This window comes from Hippopotamus amphibius, chromosome 17 (genome assembly GCF_030028045.1).
Source record: "Hippopotamus amphibius kiboko isolate mHipAmp2 chromosome 17, mHipAmp2.hap2, whole genome shotgun sequence".
NCBI lineage: Eukaryota > Metazoa > Chordata > Mammalia > Artiodactyla > Hippopotamidae > Hippopotamus > Hippopotamus amphibius.
In genome coordinates this window covers 9,528,546-9,548,858 of record NC_080202.1, presented here as the reverse complement: position 1 = coordinate 9,548,858, position 20,313 = coordinate 9,528,546, and the positions used below count along the sequence as shown (strand labels likewise).

At 57.0% G+C, this 20,313-nt stretch overlaps 2 protein-coding genes across 8 annotated transcripts; both read left to right on the top strand.

Annotated features, from left to right (window-relative positions):
- Positions 1 to 375: 375 nt before the first annotated feature.
- CAMTA2 (calmodulin binding transcription activator 2) lies at positions 376 to 15,356 on the top strand. 7 transcript variants are annotated; one of them, XM_057717025.1, is made up of 22 exons: positions 376 to 531; positions 1,821 to 1,915; positions 2,123 to 2,226; positions 2,570 to 2,637; positions 2,720 to 2,855; positions 3,429 to 3,515; positions 3,777 to 3,930; positions 4,276 to 4,410; positions 4,962 to 5,902; positions 6,679 to 6,805; positions 8,100 to 8,234; positions 9,934 to 10,049; positions 10,681 to 10,865; positions 11,165 to 11,243; positions 11,386 to 11,608; positions 11,781 to 12,082; positions 13,129 to 13,325; positions 13,577 to 13,760; positions 13,966 to 14,037; positions 14,337 to 14,524; positions 14,701 to 14,775; positions 14,874 to 15,356. In XM_057717025.1, exons 2-22 carry the CDS (start codon positions 1,885 to 1,887, stop codon positions 14,935 to 14,937), a joined length of 3,603 nt encoding a protein of 1,200 aa, XP_057573008.1. In that variant the 5' UTR covers positions 376 to 531; positions 1,821 to 1,884; the 3' UTR covers positions 14,938 to 15,356. The 7 variants fall into 7 exon arrangements, with proteins under 7 accessions (XP_057573008.1, XP_057573006.1, XP_057573009.1 ...); XM_057717023.1 differs by having other exon boundaries at positions 469 to 531; positions 1,826 to 1,915; positions 3,444 to 3,515; XM_057717026.1 differs by having other exon boundaries at positions 469 to 531; positions 1,826 to 1,915; positions 5,505 to 5,902.
- A 29-nt stretch (positions 15,357 to 15,385) lies between these two features.
- SPAG7 (sperm associated antigen 7) lies at positions 15,386 to 20,190 on the top strand. The gene is made up of 7 exons (XM_057717033.1): positions 15,386 to 16,000; positions 18,479 to 18,546; positions 18,775 to 18,863; positions 19,004 to 19,088; positions 19,334 to 19,423; positions 19,523 to 19,679; positions 19,795 to 20,190. Exons 1-7 carry the CDS (start codon positions 15,916 to 15,918, stop codon positions 19,902 to 19,904), a joined length of 684 nt encoding a protein of 227 aa, XP_057573016.1. The 5' UTR covers positions 15,386 to 15,915; the 3' UTR covers positions 19,905 to 20,190.
- The last annotated feature ends 123 nt before the right edge of the window (positions 20,191 to 20,313 follow it).

The following is a 20,313-nucleotide window of genomic DNA, read 5'->3' as shown; positions in this document are numbered from 1 at the left end:
ATCAAGTTGAGCCCAGAGTTGTCTTTCTCTCCACGAAGTAGTGATGGAGAGGCTCGTGGGGAGGGAGGGCTCCTTTCACCTTCGCGAGGACCCCACTAAAATGAAGTTGCGCTGGGTCCCCCAAATTCAAGGAGTTGTGCCCGAAAAAAAGTCCTTCCTGCTCCAGCGTTCCCCGCCCGGCGCTGCCGGCCGCCCGCGCCCCACTCCCCCGGCCGAGGTCACGTCCGTCGGCCCAGCTTCCGCCTCCGGGACCCCGCATCCTGCCCCTCGTCGCGGCTGCCCCTTTTGAGACTTCCCGGCAGTCCGTCCCTCCGCCTGGCTCGGGGCTCTGGGAGCCGAGTCCCTCCAGCCCGCGCCCCACCCAGAGCCCCACGTGTGCTGACCCCAGGTTTCTGTCCCGACCCCCATCCCCTTAATTGGGAGGCCCCGCCCCGTGCGCAGTGACGTCGGACGCCGCTGTCAGCCGGCGCTGGGGGGGGTCGGTGTGGGGTAGAATGGCCGCTGCCGCCGTCACCCGCGGGACCCCGGGAGGTAAGAGCCGGGGCCTCTCGCCCGCCTCTCCGCCCCCGCGCCAGGGGGCGCAGCTCCACCGGCCCGGACGTGGCGCGCCGCGCCGGGGACCACCGGCCCTCTCCCGAGTTCGCCCCCACTCCCCGCTTCCGTCTTCCTCCCCCGCGCCAGGGGGCGCCGCTCGGCGCAGGGCCCCACGGCGGACCTGCCGGGCCGGACGGTCCCGGGGACCCCCGCACCCCGGCACCCGCACCGCCCCTCGCCCGCCACGCGCCCGCGGACTCTGCTCCGCAGCTCCTCCAGGACATCTCTCCGTGCGGGCAGGAGGCGGGACCCTCCCACCTCGGAGCGCCTCGGGGGACCACCGCCCCGCCGTGGGGGGCCGCCCCCCGGCCTGCTCCGCACCCTGGCCGGCTGCCCATCCCGGACTGCGCACCTGCGTCCTGGGGCGGAGTCCTTACCCCAACCCAGGCTCCAGTGCTCACAGCCGAGCTCGGATGGGCCTCTTATCCCTCCCCATCCCCGACACCTGGCGGAGCCCGCGCTGAGAGCATCTTCCAGCTTCCATCTGTTCCCCCAAGAGGGTGGGGGCTCATGCTGGAGCCAGAATGGTAGATGGGGTAGGGTAGGCCTGGAGGCCAAGGGAAGCAGAGGCTTTGGGGAGAGAGGTGCGACGGGGTGGAGAGGGCGGTCAGCCTCAGCGTGGAGGATGGGTTGTCCTGAGGGTGGGTAGCTGAGTCCTGGTGTCTAGCCCAGATTCTACCAGGCCCTGACCAAACTGGAGGGAAGGGTGTAGGTTAAGATCAGTTGTCGGATCTGCCCTGCCCTTTGGAAAAATCAAATAGAGAAGGAATTCAGGGTGTGTCTTCTAAGGCCTAGCTCTCCACCCGGACTTAGATCTCCTGCCCTCCCCCCAGCATCCAGGCTCTCATTTGTCAAACCGTCCTCCAAGGACCGGATGCTTTGAGTCCCAGCCCCAGGACCTGACCCCACCGCAGCCCCAGCCCCGCCTCGCAGGAGCCCAGGCTGTAAACGCCAGCCCTGACGGCCTTCTCCCCTCCCCCGGCCCGCCGGTCTCTTCCTGATTACTCTGTTCTGTTGTGTCTCCCACTCGTGTTGGTTCCTGGCATCGTGTCTGGGTTCTCCCTCTTCTCCATTCCCTGGCTGTACTCATAGTCCAGCCCCTTCCTCTCTCTCCCTCATCTTTCCCATATATCACCACCCAGTTCTGTACCTGGTCTCCCACCTCATCCTCCTCATCCTGGGTAGTGTGAGGGCTTCTGCCATGACCTTGTTCTCTCCCTTCCCAGCACAGACTCCCCCTCCCCCCGGCCTCTCAGGCCGGGGGTGACCTTGCCCCCTGGAGCCCTCACCATGAATACCAAGGACACCACCGAGGTTGCTGGTGAGTTCACAGTCCAGGTTCCCAGTTTGGGCACAGCCTTTCTTCCCCCTCCCCGAGCTGTGGTAACCTTCTAATTCTTGGATCCCTGCTCTCCTCATCATCATTTCATGCCCCCCTCCCGCATGTTCTGGATTGGGCCCTTTCCCCTGGGGTTTTTACGGGATATCAGGAACAGCACACTAAGCCCTCCCTTCTCATCCCCTCTAGAGAACAGCCACCACCTGAAGATCTTTCTCCCCAAGAAGCTGCTGGAGTGTCTTCCTCGCTGTCCGCTACTGCCTCCAGAGCGGCTACGGTGGAACACAAATGAGGTTTTCTAGGGCCTGGGGGATTAGGGCCTAACAGGGCCTGGTGGGGTGGAGGACCCTCTCTAGGCTCTTTGGGGATCACAGGTGAGGTGTAAAGACCTGCATCTTGTAGGAGCTCGCTTCTTTTTGGCATATCCACCTGTGTAAAAATACTATCTACCACTTACAAAGTACTTCCCACAAACTGAGCACTGTGTTTAGCACTTGTCTTGCATTATCTCATTCAGTCCTCCAAGGACACTGTAGAGCAGGCACTGTTGTTATCCCTGAGGTATAGAGGATGACCAAGAGGCCAGGCTGAGACTGTGGGAAGGGGACACCCACCTGAGTGCCTCTTCTCCTGTAGGAGATTGCATCCTACTTGATCACTTTTGAGAAGCATGATGAGTGGCTATCCTGTGCCCCCAAGACAAGGTGAGAAATTTTGTGAAGGTGCGGAGTGGCCAGGATCCTAGGTTGTATTCAGAGAACTTGAGGCCAATCCTTCCCTCCGTAGGCCTCAGAATGGCTCCATTATCCTCTACAACCGCAAGAAGGTGAAATATCGGAAAGATGGTTACCTCTGGAAGAAGCGGAAGGATGGGAAGACCACCCGAGAGGACCACATGAAGCTGAAGGTCCAGGGCATGGAGGTAAGCTCACCTGCCCTGGCCCCGCTTCTCTATCCTTAGTTAGGTTCAAGCCCTGCCAGGGCTTGGTGACATTCTCTGCCTACCACCCTCCCAGTCACCCTTCCCTTCTCACTCACTTTGGATCAGCTAGGTGGTTGCTTAGCCCACTCTCTGCTTCCCATCTCCCTCCATGACCCAATTCTCCAGGACTTAGGCCACGCCTCCCTCTGGAGGACACAGATGCCCAATCCCCTCACTTCTCTTGCATTTCCCTCACGGGTTCGAGTACTGAACCTCTAAGCACAGGTTCCTCTTCCCTGAAATCATTGTTCCTCATCTTGGATGTGTTGTTGCCCTGCCCTCTGATTTCTGGATAGTCCCATATCTCATATCTGATCCTTGCTGTAAGGCCCTGGCCCCACTGTTCCCTCCTCTCCATCCCGGAGTGACTCGGGGTGCTGGGATTTGAAAGGTGTGGGAAATAGGTGGAGGTGGGTGAGGGTTAAAGAGGAACTGGTGGAAAGACTGGGATTCCTGCAAAGGGACTGAACAGAGGAAGAGTTGGGGAGCAGACTAGCCCTCCCCCCACCCCAGCCTGTCTCCTGGCAGTGTCTCTATGGCTGCTACGTTCACTCTTCCATCGTCCCCACATTCCATCGGCGCTGCTACTGGCTGCTCCAGGTGAGGACGGAAGAGCTCAGGGAGACAGAGTCTACCTGGCTCTTTGAGGGAGGTGGGGGTCTGCGAGAATGAAGTGGAAGGAGGACTAGGTTGTGAGTGGGAGAAGGAGACTGGGAAGAAGAGAAAGGGGTTTGGGGATGGAGAGAGCCAGAACTTGGAGGTGGGGTGAGTTTGTGGGTACCTGGGAAGAAGGTGAGGACTAGGAGGCTAAGCCCCTGGTCAAGATCCCATAGCACTCTGTGTGTTCCCTTGTGCTCTCAGAACCCTGACATCGTCCTTGTGCACTACCTGAACGTCCCAGCCCTGGAGGATTGTGGAAAGGGCTGCAGCCCCATCTTTTGTTCCATCAGCAGCGACCGTCGAGAGTGGCTAAAGTGGTCCCGGGAGGAGCTGTTGGGACAGCTGAAGCCCATGTGTAAGGCAGCAGGGCTAGGACACTGCTCAGTCGGGAGAGTGGACATGGGGGCCTCCCAGAGAGGCCAGGTTCTATACTCAGGAGCCTGTGGGGTGATCATTTCTCCCCAAGCCAAGAGGTTTCTTTCCTGGGTGGATGGGTGGTTACCAGGGTTCCTGGTGTGATCTAAGATATTGGAATATGGAGGGCAGCTGTGAGCTACAGGTCGGAGCAGTCTCGAGGCTGCTGGCCTCTGTTCACCTGGCCAGGAGTCTTGGAGCATCTCAGGTGCTTGGAGGGGCCATCCAGGTTCCCTGGGGACTATTTTTTGGGGGTCCCACAGCACTTCCCCCAACTCTCCTCTAGTTCATGGCATCAAGTGGAGCTGTGGGAACGGGACAGAGGAGTTCTCTGTAGAACACCTGGTGCAGCAGATCCTGGATACCCACCCGACCAAGCCTGCACCCCGAACCCATGCGTGTCTCTGCAGTGGGGGCCTTGGTTAGTGACCCCTGACCTTGGAACCCTCCTCCTTCTTAGTGTGCTGCCCTTACTCACACCAAGGGGATATCTGTCTCGCTGGGATTTGCATGCCTGTTTGCATGTCTTTTGCGTGTTCCAGAAAGTTGGGCCAGATGAGCAGAGGCCTTCCTGTCTGCACACTGACCAGTTCCTTTTGATTCCTGGCAGCCCAGGTTCTCTATCTGCTTTCTTCATTTAGCAGCTCCTGGCCACCCCAGCACTACCATCTACACACAGGCTTAGTTTTATTCTTAGTTGGTACCCACTTGATTCTGTTCTTTTGTCCTTTTCCTATGCCTTTACCTATTTCTCTCAGCTATTCCCTCAAGCCCTCAATCCTCCCCTGCAGAGCTCCTCCAGCGGGAGCGAAGGGGAAGAGAAATATTTCTGCTGCCTCCCAGTGGCCACAGTCAGTATGACACCTCTGATATTTAGTGATATCTCAGGAAATGCACGAAAGGTTCCAGGAAGGGAAGGCTGGAGAAAGATGTGTCTTATCCCTTCTCTCCCCACCACCCCTTCCTCTCCAGGTTCTGGGAGCCTTACCCACAAATGCAGCAGCACGAAACACCGCATCATCTCTCCCAAAGTGGAGCCCCGAGCTTTAACCCTGACTTCTGTCTCCCATCCCCATCCCCCCGAGCCACCTCCACTGATAGCCCCAATCCCCCCAGAGCTCCCCAAGGCACATACCTCCCCATCTTCTTCCTCCTCTTCCTCCTCTTCCTCTGGCTTTGCAGAACCCCTAGAGATTAGACCTAGCCCTCCCACCTCCCGAGGGGGTTCTTCGAGAGGAGGCACCGCTATCCTCCTGCTGACGGGACTGGAGCAGCGAACTGGGGGCTTGACGCCCACCAGGCACTTGGCTCCCCAGGCTGATCCTAGGCCTTCCATGAGCTTGGCTGTGGTTGTAGGCTCTGAGCCCTCTGCTCCAGCAGCTCCTCCCAGCCCTGCCTTTGACCCTGATCGTTTTCTCAACAGCCCACAGAGGGGCCAGACATATGGAGGGGGGCAGGGGGTAAGCCCAGACTTCCCCGAGGCAGAGGCCGCCCATACCCCTTGTCCGGCCCTAGAGCCCGCTGCTGCCCTGGAGCCCCAGGCGGCGGCTCGGGATCCCCCTCCACAGTCCGGAGCAGGTGGGAGAAGAGGAAACTGCTTCTTCATTCAAGATGATGACAGTGGGGAGGAGCTCAAGGCCCCGGGGGCTGCTGCACCTGTACCTTCACCGCCTCCTTCACCCCCACCCTCACCTGCCCCCTTGGAGCCATCGGGCAGAGTAGGAAGAGGGGAGGCCTTGTTTGGAGGAGCTAGTGGGGCCAGTGAACTGGAGCCCTTCAGTCTTTCATCATTCCCTGACCTCATGGGAGAACTCATCAGTGACGAAGCTCCGAGCGGCCCCGCCCCAGCCCCCCAGCTCTCTCCTGCTCTTAGCACCATCACAGACTTCTCCCCAGAGTGGTCCTACCCGGAGGTGAGTCTCAGGCTTCTCTCCTTCCTCCTGCATCCCTCTTACCCAGTGCTCTGTGACCTAGTTTCCATCAGTTTCCATAGCTGCTTAGTTCTTTTCCCAACCTCTATTCTTACGTAGAGTGTAGCTTCTTTCCTGTTTTCCTAGGCCTCTGACTAACCTTTCTCCCTCCCTCCTCCCCTACCTTTGAGTTGTGATTGTGTGAATCCCTCAAGTGCCCCAGCGGACTTCATTCCTTTGGTGACTGTTTCACTTGGTGGGGTGGGGGCGGGGAGGGACTGGGACAGCTTAGCCTGGAGAAGAGAAAACACAACTGGAGTGTGATTGCAGACTTTGGGAAGCTGAAAGACTGTATTCAGTGTGGAGAAGTTCTGCTTTACGCTGCCCCACAGTGGGAAAGCAGAAACTGCAGTGGGGGTGTGGTGGGGGCGGGATGGTGGGAACCTGAGAAAAGGACTTCCTCCCAGTGACAGCTTTCTGCAAATGGGTTGAAATGGGTTGGTAGCCCTGGGGGAGGCAATGAGTTCCCTGTTTCTGGCAGATTCAGGTAGAGGGCAGGAGTGTGGGGAGAAGGGACAGTGGGTTGACTTCACTCCACTGGGTCCTATCAAATGCCTGCACCCTAGACCCTGGGGTGTACAGAGGACAGTAGATACTCTCTCAGGGTCTGAATGAATGAGTGAGTGAGTGAGTGAGTTAGTGAATGAGTGAGTGAGTGAATGAAGGGATACCCAACAGAAAAAGCTTTAGTCACACATCTCTCTGACTTCCGTCTGCAGGGTGGGGTCAAGGTGCTCATCACAGGACCTTGGACAGAGGCCGCCGAGCATTACTCCTGCGTCTTTGATCACATCGCAGTGCCAGCCTCACTTGTCCAGCCTGGTGTCTTACGCTGCTACTGTCCCGGTATGGGGACTGGGAGTGGTAGGGGAAGGGACTAAGATATTACAGTGAAGACTTCCAGGAAGCACTGGGAACAAATGTGTTGGGTTGTTCCTGAGAGCAGAAGGACCTTATCCAGTCCTGGGGCTGAGCCCTGTGGTCCCCCAGCAGGCAGATGAGTCTGAGTTTAGGTGTCAGAAGCTCTACTTTTGGTCTAAGAAATCTACTACTTAGCTGACTAGTGACCTTGGATAAGTCTGCTTTTTTCTTAGGTCCTTGGCCTCCCCTCCTGTAAGGTCAGGCATCTGTAATGTCTGTCCAGGCCCTCTGGCTCCAATCCAGGGAGCTCGTGGGAGAATGAGAAGGAGGAGATGTTGGTCTCCTCCAACCAGTCTTGGGACTGAAGGACATTGGCTTCTAGACCTGTGCTGTCCAGTATGGTGGCCATTAGCCACAAGTGCCTATTGAAATTAATTAAAATTAAATAAAATTTGAAACTCAGTTCTTCCATCACACTAACCACATTTTGGGTGCTCAGTGGCCACATGTGCTAGTGCTACCCTATTGGACAATGCAGATGCAGAATGTTTCCATCACTGAGGAAAAGTTCTTTTGGACAGCACTGGTCTAGATGTCATTGCCAAGGCTCATCTCTGCCCTTTTGCCATCAACTTTGCCCCTTACCCAGCACTCAGCAGTGTTGCTGTGGGACCCCAAGAACCACTAGAGTGACAGGCTGATAGCTTTGCTCTCCATGAGTGTGTCCTCCCCCAGTCTCAACAGCTCTGTTCAATGGTGGATGGCAGGAGAGGGGGTGTGACCAGAGAAGCTGGGAATTGGGAGTCTCAGCCTCTAGTCTTGGGACCAGGGCCTAGTGGTTTCATTCTCAAGAGTATAGACATTGAGATCCTGGGACATAGCTCTCATTAGACCCTGTTGGTGAGCAGCTAATTCCTTTCCCCCATCTTAGTAACAGGGTTATGACCTCTGGACCTTGATCTTGGGGAATCAAGAGATTTCACCATCATCAAATTATTTATAAGTATAGGTATTTCTTGACCATCTGCTTCTATGCTTTGGTGCTGAATAACAACATCCTAAACTACCGGGTCTAGAACCCAAGGGGTCTCTGGCCCATAGTAGGTATTAAGTTCTCAAATGAAGGGAATCCCTCCCCAGTTAGTGCCAGGGGCCTCTGGGGCCACAGCAGGGGGAGTAGGGAAGGTAGATGTGAAATGATCACCTGTGGCCCTGAGACAGGGGGCCAGAGAAGGAGCCCAGGAAAGAGAGCTTTCTCACTGATCCTTGCCCTCCCCAGCCCATGAGGTCGGGCTGGTGTCTTTGCAGGTGGCAGGGCGAGAGGGGCCCCTTTCTGCTTCTGTGCTCTTTGAGTATCGAGCCCGCCGATTCCTGTCACTGCCTAGTACTCAGCTTGACTGGCTGTCACTGGACGGTGAGTACCTAGTCCTCTGACCCCACAGCCTTTGAGCAAGACATGTTCCTAGACTGCTCAGGACTCAGGTGGCCACTGCCTCACCCCCCTTTACCACTCTTCCTTGCTCCTCCTTCATTGGTCATTTCTGGATGAGGCAGCAAACTCCCTTCACTTCCTCTTCCCTGTAAATCTTGGAGCCGGCTTTGTCTCAGTGCTTGTCCTGTCCTGGGCATCCCAAAGGTGGGCGGGGCAGCAACAGGGTGTGGAGTAACATACCTGGGATATGCATGAATGTATATATGTACCTAAACACATATTTAAACTTTCTTATCATTTTTCCTCTAATTATAAAGATAGGCATTTACTATAGGAAATGTTGAAATTACAGAAAAGCACAAAGTAGAAAATGGAAATTGCCTATAACTTTGCTCAGTAATATACACCACCTTTAATGTATTGTCCTGTACAGAGATGCACAGACATATACATGGATATGTGTACGTGTGTATATTTGTTTAAATCCACAACTGTGTTTGTCCCTTTTACTGGTTCTCCCCCCTGTGGCTTTGAGAATTGTTTCTCTCCACCTCTGCATCTTTCTCGAGGTTTGCTTGTCTCCATCTCCTCCTGACCCTGTCGAATTTGTGCTTTACCATCTCTCCTGTGGGTCTCCTGCCTCCCTCTTCTTTCCATTTTCCCTTGGACTCTTATCTCAACTTCCCTTCTTCCTTCTGTATCACTTGTTCGGTAGGTCCCCCAGCTCGCCTTCGCCCTTTCTCTCCTCTCCTTGCCCTTGTTTACCCTTCTGCCCTCTCCCATCACACCTGAGTCTCTGCTCACGCCCCTCCACCTCCTCCCCGCCGTGCCCTCTCCACCTTCATGCCCTTGTGTCCTGGCGTTTCAGAACATCCCCAGCCTCCACCGGTTTCTCTCTGTCTCCATGGCTCTCATCCCCTCTTGCCTCCCCTCCTTGCCCTTGTGTGATCTCAGGAGGGGACAGATATAGCTTGGGATGTGTGCATGTGCATTTGTGCACTGGGGGTGGAGGGGAGGATGAATGGACGTGGCCATCCATCTCTGTTACCTCCCCTCCCTGCCATCCTCTTTGTGGACAGCTGCGGGGGGCCAGAAGTGGTGGGGGCAGTGCTTTTCAAATCACAGTCTCTGAGCTCTTTGGGGTAGTGGTTAACAGAGAGGAGGGACCCTGGAGTCCTTCAGCCCCAGCATGGGGGACAAAGGTAGTGACTGGGGCAAGAAGGGACAGAACAGTCCACCCGGGAGAAGGCTGAGAGCGTGTGTGTGTGTGTGTGTGTGTGTGTGCGCGCGCGCGCGCGTGTGTGTGTGTGTGTGTGTGTGTGTGTGAGAGAGAGAGAGAGAGACAGAGAGACAGGGAGAGGGAGAGGGAGAGGGAGATATCGGGGGCAGCTAGGGCTAGATTCCCTGTGGAGAGTCCTACCGTCTCTGTGTCTTGAAGGACACAGTCTTGGTTCTGGATTCAGGTCTTAGGTCGATGGGTGGTATGAAGAGCCCTAGTTTGAGGTCTGGTGCTGGGGGGCTGTATTCAGAAGGTGGGCGGGTAAGAGGGCGGTCGTTTGGAGAAGAGGAAAGGATATAATTGTGTCTTCACCACCCAGACCCTGGAACAGGGTCCAGTTTTGGTGTCCAGGACATCCCCTGGACCCTGCCCACTGAGCCACCTGTACCCACTCCCCCCCAGACAACCAGTTCCGGATGTCCATCCTGGAGCGACTGGAGCAGATGGAGAAGCGGATGGCAGAGATAGCAGCAGCTGGGCAGGCCCCCTGCCAGGGTCCTGACACCCCTCCAATCCAGGTGCCTCCATGGGGAGGGCGCTGTATGGTGGGGAGCAGGGGGCGGGTCTTCCTGTGGAGATGGGCTCTAGTGTACGTCTCCCCTCGTTCTCCGGTCCCCAGCCATCCCTCTTCCCTCCTCCCTGACGTCAGCCTGCTCCCGCTCTCGCCCCCGCCCCGCGGCAAGAGTGGCTATTCTGGGCACCCTCTTGGCATGACAGGCTTCAGACTATTTCTGTTCTGAAGGAGGGTGGAAGTGAGGGAGGGGGTGGGGGAGGGGATCCAGGGAGTTGGGGCTCAGTGCTCTGGGGGTCCCAGGTCTCTGAGGGAAGAAGGCTGGGAGAGGACTTGGGGTTCTGAGGGGGAGAAGCCACGTGTGGATACGGCACTGATCTGAGCCAAAGTGAAGGCACAACATGAGCAAGCGGGTGTGAGGTCTGGCTGCTGGAGGAAGCTGCCTGTGGGAGTGGGGGACGCCCAGGAACTTGAACTGGAAGGACTGATGGGCCATCAGAGGTCTGAGTGGTGGGAACCTGGAGTGGGACGTGTGGGGAGAGGGCAGAATTGGAAGCTGAGAGGACAGGTATGGGGTGACTAAGGCCATCCCAGGCTGGGGATGCCCAGGTCTCTGCCTAAGGGTGTGTGCACCACAGGATGAAGGCCAGGGTCCCGGGTTCGAGGCACGGGTGGTGGTCTTGGTAGAGAGCATGATCCCACGCTCCACCTGGAGGGGTCCGGAACGTCTGGCCCATGGAAGCCCCTTCCGGGGCATGAGCCTTCTGCACCTGGCCGCTGCCCAGGGCTACGCCCGCCTCATCGAGACCCTGAGCCAGTGGCGGTGAGCTGGGGCTGGTGGGTGCGGGGCGGGGGGCCCAGGGACTGAGGAGGAACTGGAGCCCTGCTGTGGGAGCTGGGGTCACTGTGGAAAGGAAGAGGGGCTGGACGAGGGTTTGCACTTGGGGGAGTTTTAATGTCCCCTGACTGTGACACTGACTTCTTGACCTCCTTACATTCATTCATCTCCTGACTGCTCAGCTCACTGACCTTAGCACTTTCCAGTCCCTTCGATTCTGATGTTCCCACTGGACCCTCTCTGTCCCTAACTGGGCTCTGTTGTCCCTTTCCCAAACCCTCCAGGAGCGTGGAGACCGGAAGCTTGGACTTAGAGCAAGAGGTTGACCCACTCAACGTGGACCATTTCTCTTGCACCCCTCTGGTGAGGATGCTGGGTTCCTGAGTACACGTGGGCAATGGGAAAGGGGAACAGCTCTTCAAAGGGAAGATCCTCTGAGGGATGCAGGGAAGGAGTGAGAATGGGGCCCCAGCCCTGACCTCCACCTCCGTTCTCTTCTCCTCAGATGTGGGCTTGTGCCCTGGGCCACCTGGAGGCTGCCGTGCTCCTTTTCCGTTGGAACAGACAGGCGCTGAGCATTCCCGACTCTCTAGGCCGCCTGCCTCTCTCCGTGGCTCATTCCCGGGGTCACGTGCGCCTCGCCCGCTGCCTTGAGGAACTGCAGAGACAGGAAGCTTCAGCTGAGCCCCCACTTGCCCTGTCGCCCCCCTCCTCCAGCCCAGACACTGGTGAGGGTTTAAGAGGGGTGTGTGGGTGGGAGGACAGGCCAGGGGAAAGCCAGAAGGTGGGAGACAGAGTGCTAGAGGAGGCGGCAGGATGGGGAGGTAAGAGCAGTGAGGCCAGGGAGATTGAGAGCAAGGAGGGCGCCTTCTGCCCTCACCCCCTTCCCTCACCTTGCAGGTCTGAGCAGTGTCTCCTCGCCTTCGGAGCTATCAGATGCCACTTTCTCTGTCACGTCAGCCTATTCTAGTGCCCCGGATGGGAGTCCTCCCCCTGCTCCTCTGCCAGCCTCTGAGATGACTATGGAGATGGTCCCAGGCCAGCTCTCCTCTGGTGCCCCAGAGGCCCCCCTATTCCTCATGGACTATGAAGCAACCAACCCCACAGGGCCCCCACCCTCACCACCTCCTCTCCCACCAGCCCCAGATGGTGGGGCTGCTCCAGAGGAAGCTGACAGCCCGCCAGCTGTGGATGTGATCCCGGTACCGCTTATTGTTGATGGAATTACGAGGGCTAGAAGTAGAGTGGGTGCAGGGGTGAGGTCATGCTGACTGTTCCATGAAATGGAATCAGAGTCTGGCTGCAGTTTGGGAAGAAGGGGCCATTTACCCTCATTTGGGGGCAGGCAAGTTAACCCTCTGCCTAGCTGCTGTCAGAGCTTGTAACTCAGAAGTCATGAGGCATCAGAGGTTAAGAATTCTTCAGTTAGAGCGGGGGTTGTAGTGTTTACCTGTCGATCCACGAAGGGACAAGGTTCCTGGGAACGAGAGTGATGGCAGGAAGTTGGGAGGAGCGAGGAGCAGAGAGGTTGGCAACATGGAGGTTATCTGGCAATGACCTGGGACAAGGGGGTGGGTGAGGAGGGGTGGGGGTGGGGCTTACACATGGTAAGAGCTGAGAGTCTTGTGGAATGAATGAACACACAAGAGAGTGAGTCTTCAAGTGCAGTAGCAATTTCTCTGCTAGGACTGGGAATATCTGCTTTAGAGAGGCTAATGGATTAACTGAGTAGCACCAGAGTACAAAATATTTAGAGAACTGCACAAGGTAGGCCAGCAGGAAGTGCTGCAGGCTTCAGGGCTGGAGCAAAGGCAAGGATGGAGCCATTCACTAGGGTGTCATGTGCTTGACAAGCACTGAGCTGATTCTTAGAGAGCTGAAGGGGAGGAGGTGCGGGCATGGCCAAGTCTGGGGGGGCTGCGTGGGGCAGGCTGGGCAGGACTGTGGGCAGTCAGCCTGGAAGGTAAGCCCTTCATTTGCCCAGCTCCTGAATCCGCACGTGGCGTATGTCCTTCCTTGCCTGTGTTTTCCACAACGTCTCAGCACAGAGGGCTGTACTCCTGAGTGGGACCCCAAGGAGTACAAATGAATCTGGAGCACTGGCTCAGAAAGACGGTGTTAGCAGGCACAGCCGTCCCTGAGGCCTCAGCACTCAGGGCTGAGAGGAGGAACAGGATGGGAAGTGGCAGAGCAGGAGCAGCTGGCGGTCGGGGCCCCTCAAGGCTCACCCACCTTCCCCTTCATCCAGGTGGACATGATCTCACTGGCCAAGCAGATCATCGAAGCCACACCAGAGCGGATTAAACGAGAAGACTTCGTTGGGCTGCCTGAGGCTGGAGCCCCCATGCGGGAGCGGACAGGGGCCATGGGGCTCAGCGAGACCATGTCCTGGCTGGCCAGCTACCTGGAGAATGTGGACCATTTCCCCAGCTCAGCCCCTCCCAGGTGACCAGCTCAGGACAAAGCCTTCAGATCCTTCTTCAAAGGAACATGGGAGGGAGGGAGGAAGCTTCCCCATAGCCAGAGCTCCATCCTGGCTCATGCCCCAGGGCGTTTGAGGGGATTGGAACTGGCTGGTGAGCTCTGAAGTCACTCTCCAAGCTCTGTTGCTGGGGCTCTGCCTTCACAGCAGTCCCCAAGTGGGAGAAGAGGGATTTCAGATGGCCCATGACATCCCTTCTCCCTGTCCCCTACAGCGAACTGCCCTTTGAGCGGGGTCGCCCGGCTGTCCCTCCAGCACCTTCCTGGGCAGAGTTTCTCTCTGCATCTGCCAGTGGCAAGATGGAGAGCGATTTTGCCCTGCTGACCCTATCAGATCATGAGCAGCGGGAACTGTACGAGGCAGCCCGAGTCATCCAGACAGCCTTCCGAAAGTACAAGGTCGGGGGGCTGGGGGTTTCAGGGGATGAATTACACCATCTTGAGTGGGGAGATTATGGGTTCCCAGGACTTTGGGAGAGACAACCGTCTTCAGACAGGTCTGGGATGGGGTGAAGGGTCAGGGGACCCCAAGCAAGCTGGAAGGACAGGTCAGATGTCTGTTAGGTGGGCAGTTAGGTACTGAGGCTTCCATCTCTCCCCTTAGGGCCGGCGGCTGAAGGAGCAGCAGGAGGTAGCAGCAGCTGTGATCCAGCGCTGTTACCGGAAGTACAAGCAGGTGAGACCGTCCTCTCTTGAAAGCATACCCACCAACCCACACCCACACACACCCATTCCAGCCCAGAGCATCCAGAGTGCTGCCGGAGCCCTAACTCCCCTTCTCTCTCCACAAGCTGACCTGGATTGCACTGAAGGTATTAGGCATGAGACCTGGGTGTGAGGTTGTGATGATTCAGCCTTTCCATGAGCGTGTGGATTCGAGAAAGATTTGCATCAACTGAACTTGGGGGTGACCCTCAGGGGTTTGGGTCTCTGTCCCTCCATGTCAGCCCCTGCTCCTCCTCCCCACCCCTGCAGTTCGCACTCTATAAGAAGATGACCCAGGCGGCCATCCTGATCCAGAGCAAGTTCCGAAGCTATTATGAACAGAAGCGGTTTCAGCAGAGCCGCCGGGCGGCGGTGCTCATCCAGCAGCACTACCGCTCCTACCGCCGCCGGCCTGGGCCTCCCCACCGGCCCACGGGCACTCTGCCTGCCCGCAATAAGTACGGCCCTGGCGTTCCAGCCTTCTCTGCCCACCCACTGTGTCCACGCCCCCTGCCCATGGACTCCCGCCTCATCATCCTGCCCCCCTGTCTTCCCCTGCCAGGGTCTCTACGGGGCGGAGGGCAGGGGATGCCTCCGTGTCGTGTAAGGTCTCATCTTTTCTTTCTTCCACCAGAGGCTCCTTTCTCACCAAGAAGCAGGACCAGGCAGCCCGGAAGATCATGAGATTCCTGCGGCGCTGCCGACACAGGTGCTGCCCTTTCCCTCGCTGGATTTGGCCCTGCCGCCGCCCCCGTCTCACCTCCCGAGGTGCGGGCCTCCTCTGACTCCTTCCTTGTCTTTCCGCAGGATGAGGGAATTGAAGCAGAACCAGGAGCTGGAAGGGCTTCCCCAACCCGGACTGGCCACCTGACCACCTCTCCACTGCCTTTCTCATCACCCTGGGGGCCGCTTCTTGCAGTCTTAACAGGGAGAGGGCTCTCTGGGGGAGGGGGAGCCCCCGTCGGCAGCTTTCCCGTCACTTCTGTTGGAGCCCGTCCTCGGGCTCCACCCCCTCCCCCTCCGAAGTGCTTAAGTCCCTCTCCCACCCCCGGCTCCTCCTCTTCCCTCCGGGTCGTGCCCCCCTCTTTTTAGTCCCTGGCTCCAGAAGACCCACGCCCCACATACCTGCATCTTCAGCTGTGACCTCGGAGCCCTGCCTGCCCCTTCCCCACAGCTCCCTCCCTGCCTGTACCCACCTCGGCCCCTTCCTGACTTGCCTTATTTATTTGTTCGACGCGTCTCTGAATGTATCCGCCTCGGTCCCACCTCTGCCTTCGCTACGCGCGCGCCCCTCGTGTTTCAGGGCTGACCGTGCCCCCACCCCGACTCCGCATGTTTGCGTCTGTTTCCTCCCTTTCTGGCCCTGTCTTCCCCCGTCACCCCGACCGACTCCGGCCACCAACCTCGGGGCCAAAGGGGGGTGTATATAGGAACGCGTTGCGGAGTCCCGCCCCGTCCCCGAGGGGAGGGGGCTTGTACATAATGTAACATACAGAGTATAGTGAAGAATCTATTTAAGGCGCCGCAGGGAGGGCTGCACGGCCGGGCTTGTGGTTCCTGGCGCGGCGGGGGCCTCCTGCCGGCTCCACGAGCACTTTCTACTTGTGCATGGGCTTGGTTTCTACGAATTGCCATTAAACATCGCTGCACCAGCCAGCCTCCGGCCTCTGTCTGCGGGGGGGCGGGGCGGGGCCTCGGCCGCCGGGAGGCTGCAGGCGCGCCGGGCCGGGATCTGAGCCGCGCCGGGGCGGGGCGGGTGCGTGGTTTTCCGCCTCCGACGTGTTTCCGGCCTTAAAGGCATTTCGCCCTTCCCTTTAAGACGCGCCGCCCCCTCTCAGTCACTCCCAAGATGGCGGACCTACTGGGCTCCATCCTGAGCTCCATGGAGAAGCCGCCCAGCCTCGGTGACCAGGAGACTCGGCGCAAGGCCCGAGGTGAGGATTCCATATTCGCAACCGGCTTTCTTCGCCCGGTTCTCAGGACCTCACTCCTCCCTCTTTGGACGACCCCGCCTTCTCAACCTTGAAAGACCCCTCACGGGCCCCTTCCGAGACCCCCAGCGTCCCTAAAAGGGCTGCGGACCCGCCCGCTGTTGTTAGCGGGCGATGATTGGCTACCTGAACCCAGCGCCAGCCCACTGCCTCTTCCTACCCTGGCCTTCCGCAGTCCTTGCTTGCAATTCGCCGATTGGCCCGCCTGTCCGCCGGTGGCGTGCTCTGATTGGTAGGCTGCCTTCAACCCCACCCAACCTCTTGGTGTTCCTCGGCCCGCCTTCGGATTGGAGGGGGGCGTGTTCGACCGCTCGGCCCCTCCCGCCTCTCGGCCCTCGAGTCCTTTCACTTCGTCCGCTTCTGATTGGGTCCAGGACACGCCCATCCGCAGTCCTTTCTCCCCTATTGGCCACCTTAACTTAAAGGTCTACCTATTAAGTTTTGTTCGACCTTCCTCTAGCCCACCCCACCCTCAGCACCTCTGATTGGCTGCTGGGTCTTTTCGACGCCCTTATGCCCCACCTACTTGATTTAACTCAGTCCCTTCTGCTGCTCGCTAAGTTTTCTCTCGTCTCTACCCTTAAATTCGCGAGCTCCCTGGGCGGGTCGCGAGTGTTCATTGGAGGGATGAGCATGCCCCTGCCCGGTCTGATTAGCCGTAGCCTCCCCGCCTGTATTCTCCGAGTAACTTCCCAGCAGGCGGCTCAGGTTGGGCTGCAAGCGTAGGGCGCGGCCCCCGGGCGGCGCAGGCCTCTCCTGCTCGCTCTTCGGCGTGTGAACGAGTCTGACAGAATGACTGCCTTGGGGAGGATACCGGCTCCCCACCCGTCCGAGGGAGGCCTGGGCAGGCTGGATGCCTTCAAAGTGCTCAAGTGCTGCTTAATATCGAACTAACATCCATATTTACTGAATGGCTGCTAGGGGCCAGCGTTGCCCTCAAGGAGCCCCCAGTCTGGAGCACCGATGAAATGCGCATGAATGAAATGATCATACAGCAGTTTAACAACCAACTTTATAAGTGCTCGGAAACGAAAATAATTGTTATGAGTCTACAGTGAGCTGAGATCTGAAGAACAGATATTCAGTAAGTGAGAGGGGAGTACAGTGCTCCAGGCAGAGATTTGGAAGCTCTAAGGAAGGAGGGAGCATAACGGGACCTGGGAACTGGAGTTATTCAATGCTCACCGTGACTGACTAGGTGGGTTCATCAGCTGCTGTTGGCAGACTAGGAAGCTGAAGTTCAGAGTTTAATCACTTGTCTGCGGTTACACGGTTACTGAGAAGCGGGTTTCAAACCCAGGTGTGACTTTTAAGGCTGTGTTCTTAACCATAATCTTATGCCACCTCCTCATATGCAGACAGAAGGCTCACAAGCCAGTTAGAGAACAGTCAGTGACCAAGATGGGGGTGCACTGATGGTCAGAGCCCTTGAGGTCGGAGAGAGGAGAGCTCCTGAGCTGTGGGGGCCCGGGGGCCACAGACAGTGACTGGGTAGATGAACAGGGTCCATGGCTTCTAGGAGGTCAGTGGGGTAGGGAAGACGAGTTACACTGTTAGTTCTCAGCACGTGCTGAAGTGGGTGTCTCAACCAAATGTGCTTGGGCCCCAAGAGGAAGAAGTGAGTAACTCTGACTCATGGTGGATCTCAAAGTTTGCAAGAGGGGGAAGAGCATTTCAAGCAGCAGGAACAACATATGCAAAGACATGAAGTAATTAGGAAAATAGGAAGAAGTTCAGTGCATCTGAAGGGATTCTGATCCTGTGGAAGAAGTGGGCCTTAAGGATATAAAGAATTTGAAATGGCAGAAGAGAGAAGAGGGGGACAGTGAGACCTAAGGGTAGGGAGTTCCCTTTACAGCTCACCTCAGACACTGACACTCTCAAAGGAGAAGAGTGTCAGACTGGCCATTTCAGCTTCATCTCGGCTGTCGAAGTAAGAAGTGGGGGTGTTACAAAATATAGGAAGTTAAATAATTTCCCCTTTCCTATGAAGATGATGAGATGATAAACTTTGAGGCCAGGGCTGGGTCTGTTCTCATTACCTCCCCAAGTGCCTTATAGTTCTTTGTATGTCTTCGGCATTAAATAAATGTTTGTTACTTGGTTTCCCAGTAGGATTGGGAGATGGGGTTGAGCAGGATTCTAATCTTTGTTACTCTTATTAAACTGTGAGCTGCTAAAGGGCAAAGCTATGTCTTAATCCTCTTTGTACTTCAGGGCCTAGCACAGTGCCAGGTATAGGGTAAATATCAATAAATGCTTGGTGGATAAACAGTAATTGTACCTTCTGAGCCTGATCCCCGCCCGCTGCCCCCACCCCCCCGCCCCCCGCCGTGGACATGAGATCCCTTTTGAAGCCTTACAAACTCTCCCCACCCATGCTTCCACCCCTGGCCTCATGCTGCCATTTCTCACCCCCAGAGCAGGCAGCCCGCCTGAAGAAACTACAGGAGCAAGAGAAACAGCAGAAAGTGGAGTTTCGTAAAAGGGTGAGAACAACTGGAGAGATCAAAGGCAGCCTCAGGAAGGACTTCCAGTATGTTAGAATTGAAAGGTTGAGGACTCAGTTTGTTTGGAAACTGTCTTGAGAGACATGAAGTCTGGAAGCCAGTGGTACAGAGACTGGGAAAGGTGTGGGAGGTGAAGGCCTGTTGGCCCAGCTGGGGAGAGGGATATTGGGGTGGCATCTCATACCTTCTTCCCCTCCCTCTACCAAGATGGAGAAAGAGGTGTCAGATTTCATCCAAGACAGTGGGCAGATCAAGAAAAAGTTTCAGCCGATGAACAAGATAGAGAGGAGCATACTGTGAGTGTCTCTGGGCTGGGGAGGCAGGAAATGGGTGGCCAAGGAGGCATGAAAGGGCCAGAGGGGAGAACCCTCTAGAGGAGGGTGCTGGGCCCCCTTGTGGCTCTACACACTCTTTCCCCTTTGCTCCCTCTTCCCAGACACGATGTGGTGGAAGTGGCTGGCCTGACATCCTTCTCCTTTGGGGAAGACGATGAATGTCGCTATGTCATGATCTTCAAAAAGGTAAAAGGGGGAATTTCCTGGTGGTCCAGTGGTTAGGACTCCAAGCTTCCACTGCAGGGGGCATGGGTTTGATCCTGCATGTCTCACAGCGCGGCCAAAATACAAAACAAAACAAAACAAACGGTAAAGGCCTGAGTTCTACGCTGTCTCCACTCTCCTTTTTAGCCTGTGCCCTGCCCTGGGGGAGAGGAATGAGATAAAACATGTATGTGGAACCTTGAGCCCATCATCTCCTTCTTTCCCAGGAGTTTGCACCCTCAGATGAAGAGCTGGACTCCTACCGTCGTGGCGAGGAGTGGGACCCCCAGAAGGCTGAGGAGAAACGGAGGCTAAAGGTGAATTACGCCTGGCAGTCCCTGGGTCCCTGCAGCCCACCACCTGGGATGGGTTGGGGTCAGGCCCTGAACTCTGGTGCCCCACCTCTGCACCCCTAGGAGCTGGCCCAGCGGCAGGAGGAGGAGGCGGCCCAGCAGGGACCCGTGGTGGTGAGCCCGGCCAGCGACTACAAGGACAAATACAGCCACCTCATTGGCAAGGGGGCGGCCAAGGATGCGGCCCACATGCTACAGGCCAACAAGACCTACGGCTGTGGTGAGGCCACAGTGGGGGCTGGGAGGGGAGGGGAGAGGAGCACAGGATGAGGGGAGGGGAGGGGAGGCCTAGGCACAGGGCTCCAAGGCCCTCCCACCCTCCCCTCTGCCCCCAGTGCCTGTGGCCAACAAGAGGGACACACGCTCCATTGAAGAGGCCATGAATGAGATCCGGGCCAAGAAGCGTCTGCGGCAGAGCGGGGAGGAGTTGCCACCTACCTCCTAGGCACCCCAGCTCCCTGGGGCAGGGCAGGGGGCAGGGAGGGATGAGGCTGCTGCTATTAGAATCCATCCTGGAGCCCCACCTCTGAACCACCTCCTAACAGCTGTCACTCAGGCTGGGGGAAGCAGGTGTTTGATTTGTCGCTGTTGGACTTGGATGTGTGTGTGTGTGTGTATGTGTAAATGTGAATGCACAGGTGGGTATTTAATCTGTATTATTCTCTGTTCTCCCTGGAATTTTCTTCCCCATGGGGCTGGGTTTACTTTACATTCAATAAACACTGACCCAATGTCTTGGTTTGTTTCAACAGAGAAAGGTGAGTCCTGTAGACGAAGAGCAACAATTATAGGTTGAACAGCATAAAGTTGTTTTTGTGGGCCAAAGATGGCCAAATATTGGCACTTCTGTAGAA

Excerpts from the sequence above, each read along its gene's own strand:
- SPAG7 (XM_057717033.1), top strand. The coding sequence starts at position 15,916 with ATGGCGGACCTACTGGGCTCCATCCTGAGCTCCATGGAGAAGCCGCCC. Across the intron at positions 16,001-18,478 it reads GACTCGGCGCAAGGCCCGAG|AGCAGGCAGCCCGCCTGAAG; the intron begins GTGAGGATTCCA and ends TCTCACCCCCAG. Across the intron at positions 18,864-19,003 it reads AAGATAGAGAGGAGCATACT|ACACGATGTGGTGGAAGTGG; the intron begins GTGAGTGTCTCT and ends CCCTCTTCCCAG.
- CAMTA2 (XM_057717022.1), top strand. The coding sequence starts at position 495 with ATGGCCGCTGCCGCCGTCACCCGCGGGACCCCGGGAG. Across the intron at positions 3,931-4,275 it reads GGGACAGCTGAAGCCCATGT|TTCATGGCATCAAGTGGAGC; the intron begins GTAAGGCAGCAG and ends ACTCTCCTCTAG. Across the intron at positions 11,609-11,780 it reads CTCCTCCAGCCCAGACACTG|GTCTGAGCAGTGTCTCCTCG; the intron begins GTGAGGGTTTAA and ends CTCACCTTGCAG.